A 12,774-nucleotide genomic window follows, 5' to 3' on the forward strand; every position below is an offset into this window, starting at 1 on the left:
TATACCGCCCAGCACTATAGTAGGGTATGATCAACTGTATCAAAAGCTTTGGATAGGTCTACAAACAGTGCAGCACAGTGGTGCTTGTTGTCAAGTGCAGAAGCAATGTCATTTGAAACCAGGGTCACTGCAGAAATTGTGCTATGCTTGGCTCTGAAACCAGACTGGTGTGGGTTTAAAAGAGAAAAATGAGAAAGAAATGATTTTAGTTGGTTGTTAGCTAAGGACTCCAAGATCTTTGCTAAACAAGATAATTTGGAGATTGGTCGGTAGTTGTTTAGTACAGCCTTATCCCCATTTTTGTGAAGTGGTGTCACACAGGCCATTTTCCATATTTGGGGGAATATGCCAGAGGAGACTGAAAGATTAAAAATATGAGCTAATTGCTCAGTAATAAGTGGTGCAGATAGCTTTAATAAAAAAGGGTCAAGATTGTCTTCTCCAGTGGAGCTCTTGGGATCCAAGCCATTCAGAGCCCCTTGGACTTCACTAACCGTGAAGGGGGTTAAAGAAAACTGAGCACCAGGAAGTGGGGCATCTGTCTGGGCATTACGGGAGCAGGGGTGATCATTAATGTGGCCAGCAGTAGCAAAATGGTTATTAAATGCTGCACAGATATCAGTGGGATTCTGTAGAATGTTGTTTCCAAGCATTATAGAGGAAGGAATAGAAGTAGTTGAGTTGGAGGTGATGGATTTAAATGCTTTCCAGAACAGAGTAGGATTTGAATAGGAGTTGGAAAGCAGGTTGAGATGATAGTTTGATTTAGCTAGTCTGACATTAGAAGTAAATTTATTTCTGATTTCCCTGAAGTTGGCCCAATCGCGGTCAGATTTTGTACGCCTGGCCAGTGACCATGCTTTATTTCTGGAGAGAAGTAAAGTGGACAATTCACTGGAAAACCAAGGATTTGATCTGTTCTTTACTCTGTGCTTTTTAAGGGGGGCATGTATATCTGCGATAGAAAGAAAGGACTCACAAAAAGAGTCCAGTGCTAGCGTGACATCAAAGATTTCAGAGGTGTTGTGAATGTTGCTGCAATACAAATCATTTAGGAATGCCTGCTCATTAAATTGCCTCATATTTCTTTTTAAGACAAAACGAGGAGGGGCCTTCTTTAAGTGAGTGTCTCTGATACAGGCTATGGGGCAGTGGTCGCTGACCCCTAGGTCAAAGACTCCACTTGCTGTGATTTTGTCAGGTTTGTTTGAGAAGATTAGATCTATAGTGGATGACTTAGATGGGTCCAGGAGGTGAGGCCTAGTTGGTTCAGTGATTAGTTGTGTTAAGTTAAGACTGGAGGAGACTTCTTTTATAGAGTCAGAGGCGGCCGAAGACCAGTCGGTATTAAAATCACCAAGAATAATGACTTCAGAATTGGAGTAGATAGAAATTAGGTCAGCCAACTGATCTAGAGAACTGGCAATGGCCGAGGGAGGTCTATACACTCCAATAACTATCAGGGTGTTATCAGGTTTAGACCCATAATGAACCTTCAGAGCAAGAAATTCAAAGCACAAGGGACTGAGACAGAATGAAGAGTATGTGAGGTAATACAAGACTTAATGTAAATAGCCACCCCCCCACCTCTTCCAGCCCTATCCGCTCTAAAAATATTAAAATCAGTTAGTGCAACCTGATCATCGTTTACATTACTCTTGAGCCATGTCTCAGAGAGGACCAAAACATCTGGATTTGCTTGATCAATTAGGAGTTTTACATATTCTAGCTTCTGGGGGTGGAGTAAACTTCTGATGTTCCAGTGAATAAGACCTAGGCCTTTTCTGGACTTAAGGTCTGAGGGGTTATTCAAAGAAGAGTCAGATAGTGTACTGGACGTTGTAAAATGAGAAGAGTGACAGGAGATATAAATGAGATTTGACGGGGTAGCTGACTGCAAAGAGGAGTGGCTAGTCCTCCTATCACTAATCACAACCTTGATAGCAGTTTGACCATGATCCATAAGGCCCTCTGGGTTGTCATACTGGATGGTGGGGGAGTAGGACAGAGAACGGTCAACCTTATATCAGAGGCCAAAAGCTATGAAATGAATCAGGTTGGAAATGAGCTGCACAACCCCCTCCATATTCAGATGAATACCATCACTTTTATATAGATCATGCCTGGTCCAGAAGTAATCAAAATTTCCAACGTAGTTAAATCCAGCAGCTAGACAAAAATTCTTTAACCATGCATGAAGGCTAAACAGACGGCTAACGCATTCAGAGCCCTTAGAAGGGGAGGGAATGGGCCCAGAAATAACACATAGTTTGCCCAAATTCTCAATTACATTACATATATTCTCAAAGTCCTGGTGCAGTTTTTCAGATTGCCTAGCCATGACATCGTTTGTCCCAGCATGGACAATTATTATATTGACCGAGGGGTGAAGATTTATAAGCTGGGGAATAACTTCAGTAAAGTCACTAACCTTGCCACCCCTGAGATAGTAAGTTACAGCTGCAGGAATTTTTATTTTGCTGATAATGGAGTCACCCAGAACCAGAATCTCTGGAGTAAGGAGATTCTTGCCCACAGATAAAGTCATGTCAGATGGTGTAATAACACGGCCCGTCCTAGATGGAGCAGAAGCGTCCAAAGCGATCACAGGTTCAGTGGGTGTGATGTCATCACGCACCTTGGTGTCCAATATCGACTTTGGCAGGGCAGGGGCAATGTTCGATTCTGGGCCACTTCCGTCTCACCGGTGCGAAGGGGAGAAGTAGAACCGATATGCATGAAGTCATCAGTGGCGACGAGCAGGTGCGATGAGTTACTGAGTTGAACAGGTGTTCCCGTGAGACTAGCTGCGCTTTCAGGCGAGTAGCCCTCTACACTGGGCCGGTAGAGAGTACCAGGAGGAGAGTAGCAGCGTCGGCGTTTCCCACCAAAGGCAGGAGTTGTTGGGGAGGTTCGAGGTTTTTTCGCCTTATTGAGAGATGCCGAAGGTAACCGCACCTCCGAGCAAGGAGATGTATCACAGCTAAGCCCAGACTCGGCTAGCTTCTCCAATGGAGCATAGTAGTTCGAAAGTGGAATGACGCCTTCGTCAGCATCAGGTTTAAACAGAGGGAGAGACACCCTTCTGGCCCTCTTCTCTGGGATGGAGTACCAGGGATTTAGCTCCGAGGATGGCTCTGGGCCGACGAGATCCACATTGTTGAGTGGAAAAGACTGCTGTAAAATCAGCTTGTCCATTTGTGTGAGTAGTAGTAGAGAATGCCGGTGGAGCGCATCATTCAAGGGAGTTTCTATGGATCGCAGCTCAAGTCTCAACCCGGACACATCAGAGTCCCGACAGGGAGAGGGCAGAAGTTCGGTGGTCATGATCCAGGTGAGGATCATGTGGATAAAAGACAACAACTCCCAGAACTCCCTACCTGTCACTGCCTTACAAGCCACCAAACCAGGAAGTAGCTAACTACTCAGAAGGACTCATTAATGTAACATTTTGGCATTAATAACAATTCTAAAATTAAAACGATCATTGTTTTATGTTGCACTCAATCTTGTGGCCATATATCAATGTTGCTGGTCTTCAAAAGGAATTAGCGAAAAAAATCGCAAAAAAACCCAAAACGTTAATTTTACATATTTCCATGTCAAATGTCCCGCAAATTGACCGCACATGCTAGAATACCCGACCTTTAAAGGAGCATTTCACCCATTTACATTAAGCTTTTTATTGTTAGAAACCCAGTCATATTTTCGAATGGTCGTGCATCATTCCCTCATTTTCCCCTGAGATGGGAGAAAAAAGCCGAAAATGTATTTTTGGGTCATGTGGATAAAATCCAACAACTCCCAGAATTCCCTGCCTTTCACTGCCTTACCAGCACCCACCAGGAAGTAGACAAGTACACAGAAGGACTCATTAATGTAACATTTTGGCATTAATAACGATTCTAAAATTAAAACGATCATTGTTTTATGTTGTACTCAATCTTGTGGCCATATATCAATGTTGCTGGTCTTCAAAAGGAATTAGCGAAAACATCGCGAAAAAAAACAAAACGTTAATTAACATATTTCCATGTCAAATGTCCCGCAAATTGACAGAATATGCTAGAATACCCGACCTTCAACAAGTATTAGTATCGCTAATACTATTTGTGCCATAACTTGTGAATAACATTAGGATAACTGACCTTGTGAGAGCTAGTCCATTCTAGTTTGAGCTAGCCGGAGCTAGCCCAGGCAAAGGCTAATCGACAGCCAATGATCCTAATCGACGTCCAGGCTTGCTGCAGGCCTTGATGGAGGCCTTGATGTTCTGTGCTGTATTACAGCTCGTACAGGTCATCTCGTGCATCAAATTCACATACCAGATCTTCAGAATTCCCATTTGCCATATCAGTTTCAATATCAGCATTCAATGAATTAGTATTTAATATTAAATCGTAGTTACTTATCAGCTTTCTCCACAGACCGGGAGCCTATAGCTTCCAAAAAAGATGGCGGCTATATATTTTAGTTTCTGCAAGTGAAGTCCCACCGCTAGCGCCCCCTCTTGGAAAAATGAGGAAAGTGTTTGTAGTTTCTACTCGACAAAGATATAGGACTTCCTGCTTTCAATGATGTAAAATGACGATTTTTACATCATTGAAAGCAGGAAGTCCAACATTGAAAACCGTATTTCTCCCATCTCAAGGCAAACTGAGGGAATGTTGCACGGCCATTCAAAAACATGACTGGTTTTTTAAAGATACAAAGCTTAATGCTAATCGGTGAAGTGTCCCTTTAATACTAAATACTAATTCATTGAATGCTGATATTGAAACTGATATGGCAAATGGGGATTCTGAAGACTTGGTATGTGAATTTGATGCACAAGATTACCTGTACGAGCTGTAATACAGCACAGAAAATCAAGGCCTGCAGCAAGCCTGGACGTCGATTAGGATCATTGGCTGTCGAGGAGGCTTTGCCTCGGCTGGCTCAAACTAGAATGGACTAGCTCTCACAAGGTCAGTTATCCTAATGTTATTCATATAGTTGTTGCACAAATAGTATTAGCGATACTAATACTTGTTAAATAGCCTATGTGTTACGGAGGATTAATAGCTTGCGGAATGTCTGAAATGTGTTGAAATAAATACATTTTGAGTTCATAAGAGTCCTACAGATGCAACACAATTCATGCCATGTATATTAATAAATATTAATAAAGGATAATTGAATGTTTAGCCCCATTGACTGATTTAGTGTATGCCTATCCTGTGAACATTTTAGATGCAACGGCAGTGCCGCTGGCAGCAGGTGAAAATGAAACTCAAAAACATTCAGAAGGTTTATAGGCCTAGTTATAGCTTGCATTAATATTTCTTAATTATGAAAATATGTTATATTGCCAATGCTTATAGCCTCCACTTTGCCTCGATCAGCTGACAAATGCAACGAATTCCCTCGGCTGAGAATGTATAGGCTATCTTGTAATAATTCCTCAATACTTAATAATAAGGTTTTATCACAAACGCTAAATCGGACTCGCGGCACCTTGATCAGCATCTGTTGCGCACGGCGGCGCAACCAACACACTACACTTCATGCTCTATAAATGAATAAACATAACCAAATACTTCGTTCACCGTGTGTATTAACATGTGTAATTCATAATCATTTAAACTCTCCAGTGAAAAACAGCATTTAAACCACCCTCCCCTCCCACAGCCGGCTTCTTCCCCGCACTCAAACAAACAATTATACGAACAGTTTTAGGCCCGGTCCAAAAGGAAACAAATGATAACCATAGTCTCTTATAAGTTTAGTCCATGTGTCCAGCAAAAAGGAACGAAAAATAAAGTCTTTGTCTCACCGCAACCTTTAGTTTATGACAGTCAGGAAATTGCCCAGTCCGACGCGTTAAATCCATATAAGTAAAAAACAGACGATCGCGGCTTAGCTTGCGCTCCAAAAACAGTGTACTAGTCCAACAAAAAATAGTAATCCCAAAGAACAATAGGAACAAAGAAAACACAGCGTCTTTACCAGGTAACCTGTCTCCAAAAACTCTTCCTTTCCCAGCGGCGCTCTCCATTCAAAAACTTGACAGTCTCTCCTCATTGGCCTGTCTATCAGACCAAACCCCCATCCCTGCCTTAAACTTGTGTGTTCCATAAAGGGATAGCACAACATAAATACAAAGCAATAATAGGAAAATAAATACATGTTGTGTTTACATGTATATACAATATATTTAGTATAAATATGTATATACAAGAACATTTTCATTACTCATTTCCCCAGCTTGTGTTTAATTTTAAAAGGGACAAATCTTTATTCAGTGGATTTGTTACAATCTTTCATAGAGAATATTATATGGAGAAAGATTCTGGCGGTCTTTAAAAACCCTCGCCTTGCGAAGTGAGGCGCTTACAATTTGCTCGGAGCAGGTTTGAGATGCAGCGTAAATTGCCATGGCAGCATACCTCGGTTAAAACCTATCCACCTTTCGTAGTACGGGTTAACCGGGAAGTTACGCCACACGTGATCAACTTACTCTCGAAGTTACCCAGCTAAGCCAGTAACCCCGCTTCGTAGTACAGGCCCCTGGCGTGGGCCTTGATGTTGTTGCTGTTGTTGCTGTTGTTGCTGTTGGTTGGCCTAGGTGTGGCCTTGCTGTTGATAATCTTGGTGCACGAAGAAATTCCTTCATCCTCTCCAAAACCTCTGGCAGCACTGAGCAAAGACAACATGTGAAACAAATGAACAACAAAAAAAAACCTGTGTCAAGAGTGCTGGTTGTGAAAAACTTATTTCCCTACAAAAGCGTTTCAGAAATTCTCAGAACTAGTATTCAAGATTTCAAGACTGTAAATACACAGTAGTATGCTTGGTCACAACGCCCTAGATCTGCTCAAGATGTTTCATTGAAGCTGCATAGAAATACAAATTTATACTGAAAATTGTTGCCAGTTTGAACTTTCCTGTATGAACTTGGTCATTACATTTCAGTGTCGCTATTTTGTTCTTGAGTGAGTAATTTTCTTTCTGCAGGCTATGATAGTCTTCTCACAGCTGTAAGTAGAACATAAAAGAAATCTAGTGCAGTGGTTCTCAAACTGTGGTACGCGTACTCAGACTACAGGATTTTTAAACCTTATACAATTTTGAAATCAAGTGGCATCACACACATATAATCTCAATCGATAATCTTCTTTTATGATCAGAAACATGCACAAGACAAAAACTATATCAGTGTGATTGATACATGGACAGTACCATCTAGAATTTGCTTTTTGTTGATGCAAAGCACATTGAATCGCCTGTTTATGTAAATGCATTAAATAAATAAGCCTGCCTTGTCTTGCTTTGCCTGAACCAGACTTGATCATTGATTTACATGTCTTCTTCTTTCTCAGAATTCAAAGCAGTAATTGGATTATTTTTCTGATGATATTGGCAGCCGTCTTCTGGATCTACCGTCTTATAAAAGTCATCTTCAATGTCCTCAGTTACTGGGAGATCCGGCAGTTTTACATTAAGGCTCTGAAAATAAGGATGGTAAGAAAACGCATTGTTCAAGAAATATAATACAGTGTCCTCTACCTCCACCCCTGCTAAATATGAGTAGAAAGGGTTTAAGAAGTTGAGGTTAAAGGAGAACTCTGACGGGGAGGCTACACCGGATACATTACGGCTGCGTTACGTTACGTTAAGTCTGGTTAAAGGTGACATAGAATGGAAATATTTTTTTTCTTGGTGTTCATGAATTATGAGAGGTTGTGCATAAACAAAGAGCTATCATGAACATTAGGCATGGTTGTGCCCTCCTTCATATGAAAATCTTGAAATTAGAAATAGACACAAAAAAATGGGCGATTCAGCAAAACTGCTTGCTTGTGATGTCAGACATCGCAAAGCCATTGAAGTTCAATAGAGTGCGTAGGTGAAAGTGTCACGTTGTCCCGGTAACGAGATTTCCTGTTCTAAACAAATGACCTGCAAGTGGCGTTTTCCATTGCCTCACCGTGTTGTTTCTTTCAAAATGAAAATAAATGAATTTTAAGCGGTAAAAATCACTACCATGTCAAGGCGTTTATGTATGCTTCTGGTGTACTAAAAAGAGACGTTCATGCTAGCATGAAAAAAAAAGTTCAGGTGAAAGTTAGTGCCAGCAATGTAAGCTTTATGTGTAAGATAAGTGGCGCCTGCAGGCGTACGTCCGTACGCACTGTGCGTACCATGAGACTACTCATCAAGGAGAGAAAATTACCCTTGTGCGTATGTATTCACATCAAATTGGCCTACCATGACTTCCCAACTATGTCCAGTAGGCTTATCCCATTAGCTGCATGCCATCAGGCTATTTACAATTTTCTATATGAAGTTAGTCAACACGTTATCAAAATTAGGAAAAAAGAAATCAGTGCTTCCTATCTCTAGCAATCACACTAATGGCTAGTGCAGCCTGGTGGTAACAAAACTATGCTATGGGGACAGAGGGTAGAGGAAGCCCGGAACACGATGCTCATGGTTGTGGTGGATTATTACACCAAGTGGGTGGAGTTGTTCCCAATGAAAGACGCAAAGACTACACGGGTCTGTAAAATCCTGAAGGACGAAGTCTTCACAAGGTGGGGTGTGCCAGCCTACATGGTCTCAGACCGTGGACCCCAGTTCACCAGTCAAGTCATGTCCTCTCTATGCGAGTCATGGGGCGTTATGCAAAAGCTGTCCACAGCGTACCACCCTCAAACTAACATGACAGAAAGGGTGAACAGAACCATGAAAACCATGATAGCATCATTTGTGGAGCAGCACCATCAAAACTGGGACAGATGGCTCCCAGAGTTCCGTCTGGCCATTAACAGTGCCACGCATGAAACAACTGGTGTGACACCAGCATTGTTGGGGCTAGGGCGTAGCATTAAGGGGCCATTCGAGCGTCTCATCTCCAAAACACCAACACCTACCTCACCTGCATACACAACACAACACTGCACAGACAGCAACACATTCATGAAGATTTTCAGCGACATGTAGGTTTAGCCAAAGCCAGACAAGCCAGATACTACAATGCACGCCGTAGGGATGTACACTTTATGGTTGGGGATCTGGTCTTGCTTAGGACGCACCCAAAGCCTTCGATATATCAAAGTTGCGACACTTCCATTGACTCCCGTGTACAAACAATGGCGCCACTTCCGGTATGTCAGGGTCGTTGAAAGGAACTATTCCATTGAGAATGAATGAATATCTCAGGTGTTATAATAAGACTTTTCTACCTGACTTATGATCGTGTGCATAATAATGCATTTTCATTGAGTAATATATGTATGTAGAAATGCAGTTTATAGTAATTTTCATCGAGTATTTACCGTAAATATTAATGCGATCGCTGCTGTCAATCCCGTAGTAAACCAGGGACCGAGGGAACTACTGAGTCTACCCACTAACCACGTGACCGCTCTAATCTGGCTTTAACATGGAAGTCAACGGCTGTCGCAACTTTGAGATATCGATGGCTTTGGACGCACCCATTGTCGAAAGCAGCTGTTAAATTTTCTGCCAAACTTGCACCTCTTTGGTCGGGACCTGCTAAGGTGGAAAAAAGATTAGGTCCAGTAAACTACCGTGTGCGCTGGGTGTCTGATAATTCGAAGGTAGACACAGTCAATGTGGTGGACATGAAACCCTTCTTTGGTCCAGATATGCCGCTGGCTGGGGGGGTGGGGGTGGGGGGATGTAATGGTCACCCATTAAAATTATGTGTTCTGTTTTGAGCATGTACTCATTGAATGGTTTTACTATTTAAACTAGAAAATGTAATTCCATGGAAGGAATTACCATTGCATGTAAATGCAAAAAGGTTGCTGACTGTGTAAAACATTGTATCAGGCCAACTAGACAACTAGACTACACAGAAGAATAGATAAATAACAATAACCCAATTACAATTCCACTGAAATTACTTGGAAAGTCACATTTAAAAAGTGATTTATGAAAATGCATCAAAATTGTGGAAATAGGCTATTATGGAAAATAACTCTTCATTTATTAGAATTTAAAAGACTGAAATGAAGTTGCCAACTTCAAACGAGTTGCAGGAGCTGACACTTTAGTAGCCTACAGTGAAACGACTGGTAGGATAGCTTATAGCCTTCATATCTACACTAATGCAGGTTAAAAGTAGGCCATAGGCTATAGACTTAGACACCATTGGAATACGGAATACAATATCAAACAACGCCAATCAACGATGATAAAGCAACAGGTAGGATATCTAGCAAATGTAACATTAGCTTACAGTAGGATATTTTATGTAGGCTATATTACAGGATGAGCTAGTATGTTCTTTGAAGTGTCTCCAGGTGTGTGATTGTCCTAATAGGAATGTAGCCTACAATAAGCTGTTAAAAAAGGTTTTTAATTTGTGAATGATACCGAAAGCTTTAAATGATTGCCTGGGTGGCAAGTCCCTATAGCTGAAATGACTAGCTTGCTAACAAACAAACGTGAACATGACAGCAATGCAGCTAGAAACGACTGTGAGAAGAAGGCCTGAACCTAAATGTCTATCAGGTTGGACTCCCCCCCCAATATTCAGATGCGACCAAAATGTCCCCCCCAATATTCGGACATAGAAAAATAAATAAATTAAAAAACGCTACTGGAAACCAACGCTAACGACCGCGATCTGAATTGTCACTGGCAAATCCACTCAAATGCACAAAATAGCTTAATAGTAGCACCTTCATTACCTGGCGTGACGCACCCTTTCAACATCAATCTCACGCTCTCACACACACGCAAGAAATGTCACGCCAAATCCATTCTTCTTTTTCATCAATCTGTTCACTTTCAGTTGACAGTTGGTGACTAGACTAGACCACAGCATATAGGTGGGCTCTTTAGATCAACTACAGGTATAGTATCTGTCTGTACAATGTTTTCAGCGCAGAGAAATGATCTGAGACGCAAAATGCAAAATGCTCACCTATTCTTCTCTATCGGATTGCTCACTAGTCACACTGATATGCATGTCACTTGACAGAGCACGAGCTTTCTGGTGGTATCAATGTAAATTTAGCCTACACGAAATATAATTATATATTCTTCTATCTGCAGCTCGCAAAAGAATCAAATTGCGCACCAACTATTCTCTGGTGGATTGCTCACGAAGTTTAGGCTAATCACAAGCTTTCTGATTAGGCTACACTAGTTGCTGTAATAAACGGTTCGCGAGAAAATCAACGTGAATACTGAAATCATATTAGGCCTACATTCCATCTCCACACCTGGCCCATCGCGGTGGAATAACTCCCAAGCCATTCCCGAGAAATCCAGTTTTTAAATTGCAATACATTTCTACTTGTTCTCCATCTTCAGGCTGTGGCACAGCCAAAATAATGAACTAGCCTACTGCTTGACTATTGTGTTCTTCCACTTGTTTGTTTTGTTTAACATTTAGATAAACTACATAGAATTAGAACATAAGCATTGCTTTCATATTCCTAGGCATAATTTTAGACTAGCCGAAAATATGACTGAAGTAAAATTATTCTCACGTTCTTAAAGTGACAGGCACTGAATTTGACTTGACATTAAAGATAAATGTAGGCTACGTCAATTTCATCCCAAATCAAACTTCTTGACCTATTATCAATTTCAAAACAATTGTGACACCAATATTCTTATCATGTATTTTTAATTGGCTATGGCTCCTGACTGATGCATAGATAGATAGGCCTAGATAGATCGATTGATAGATACAGATGGTACGGGTTGAGAATGCTCCTTTCTTTGCCGCACATCGGGAATCCCGAAGCATCGGGACTTTGTAATTGGGGGCCAAGCAGCGAAGCTGCGAGGAACCCATAGTGATTCTACGTTTTCTTCTTATTATTATTCCACAGCTCTGATTGGTCGAACTCAACCGTACAGTTAAAGTTGTGAAATTTGGCACACTTATTCTACTCACAATTCTAAGAACTTTCACCAACTTATAGACTCTTAACCTCAAACCTCTAGCGCCACCAACAGGTCAAAATTCATCAAGAGTGAGTTTACCATTAGCGAGAGTGAGTTTACCATTAACGAAAAATAATTTCGCCAGCCAATAATTTTCTGAGCCAAATTGAGCTGCCATCTGACAAACTTTGACTAAGCCAGTTAGACTTTTTGCATCTAAAAATAATTAGGCCTATATCATAGAGACACGCGAAAAATCTTCAGGGCCCGCGGTTGCACAAACACCAAAACCAAAGGTTGATGATATGAACCAAATGTTCTGGAACAGACGGATTTACAGCATTGAACGCGATAGGGCCAGGCTATTAGGCTGCGACTTCCACCGTTTCCTTTCGAGAGATTGCTGCACTGCTCACAACGCATGCAGTCTACAATGAAGTGAAATGTGCAGAACGTTGTCCAAAATAATACAATAACATTGTGTGTTGAGATCTAGTACAAAATAGACATCTGTAGACATGAAGTGGCAACTAAAGCCATTATCAGTCATGAAAACTTTGGCGGCTGCAGGCACCATTTAGGTTTCGGCTGAGCCAGCTAGCCAGCCAACAACTTCACCAGCCAGCGGTTATTCTCAAAGCAAATGGCTTCGGGGTCTATACATAACACACTATCCATTGCAAATAGCCTATTTGAAACCGATCATTCCCCCTCCCCCATACACTCGTCTAGGCTACAGACATCACCAAGGCATTGAGGACTATTAACTGCCTCCCCACCCCCTCTCTCTGTCCCCTGTAGGCTGTAGGCTGGGTAGGCAACTCGTGGAAGAATGCGCAATCATGTTTCATCGCATATGCG

General features: G+C 41.6%; 1 protein-coding gene across 6 annotated transcripts in view; it reads left to right on the forward strand.

Annotated features, from left to right (window-relative positions):
• Positions 1–12,774, forward strand: part of atg9b (autophagy related 9B) — an 839,198-nt gene that overhangs the window by 797,823 nt on the left and 28,601 nt on the right. For all 6 annotated transcript variants that reach the window (XM_062517341.1, XM_062517342.1, XM_062517343.1 and 3 more), the window contains exon 6: positions 7,362–7,503. In XM_062517341.1, coding sequence (XP_062373325.1) covers positions 7,362–7,503 — 142 coding nt within the window. The remainder of the gene's footprint in view (positions 1–7,361; positions 7,504–12,774) is intronic.

Source organism: Sardina pilchardus, chromosome 2 (genome assembly GCF_963854185.1).
Source record: "Sardina pilchardus chromosome 2, fSarPil1.1, whole genome shotgun sequence".
Taxonomy (NCBI): Eukaryota; Metazoa; Chordata; class Actinopteri; order Clupeiformes; family Clupeidae; genus Sardina; species Sardina pilchardus.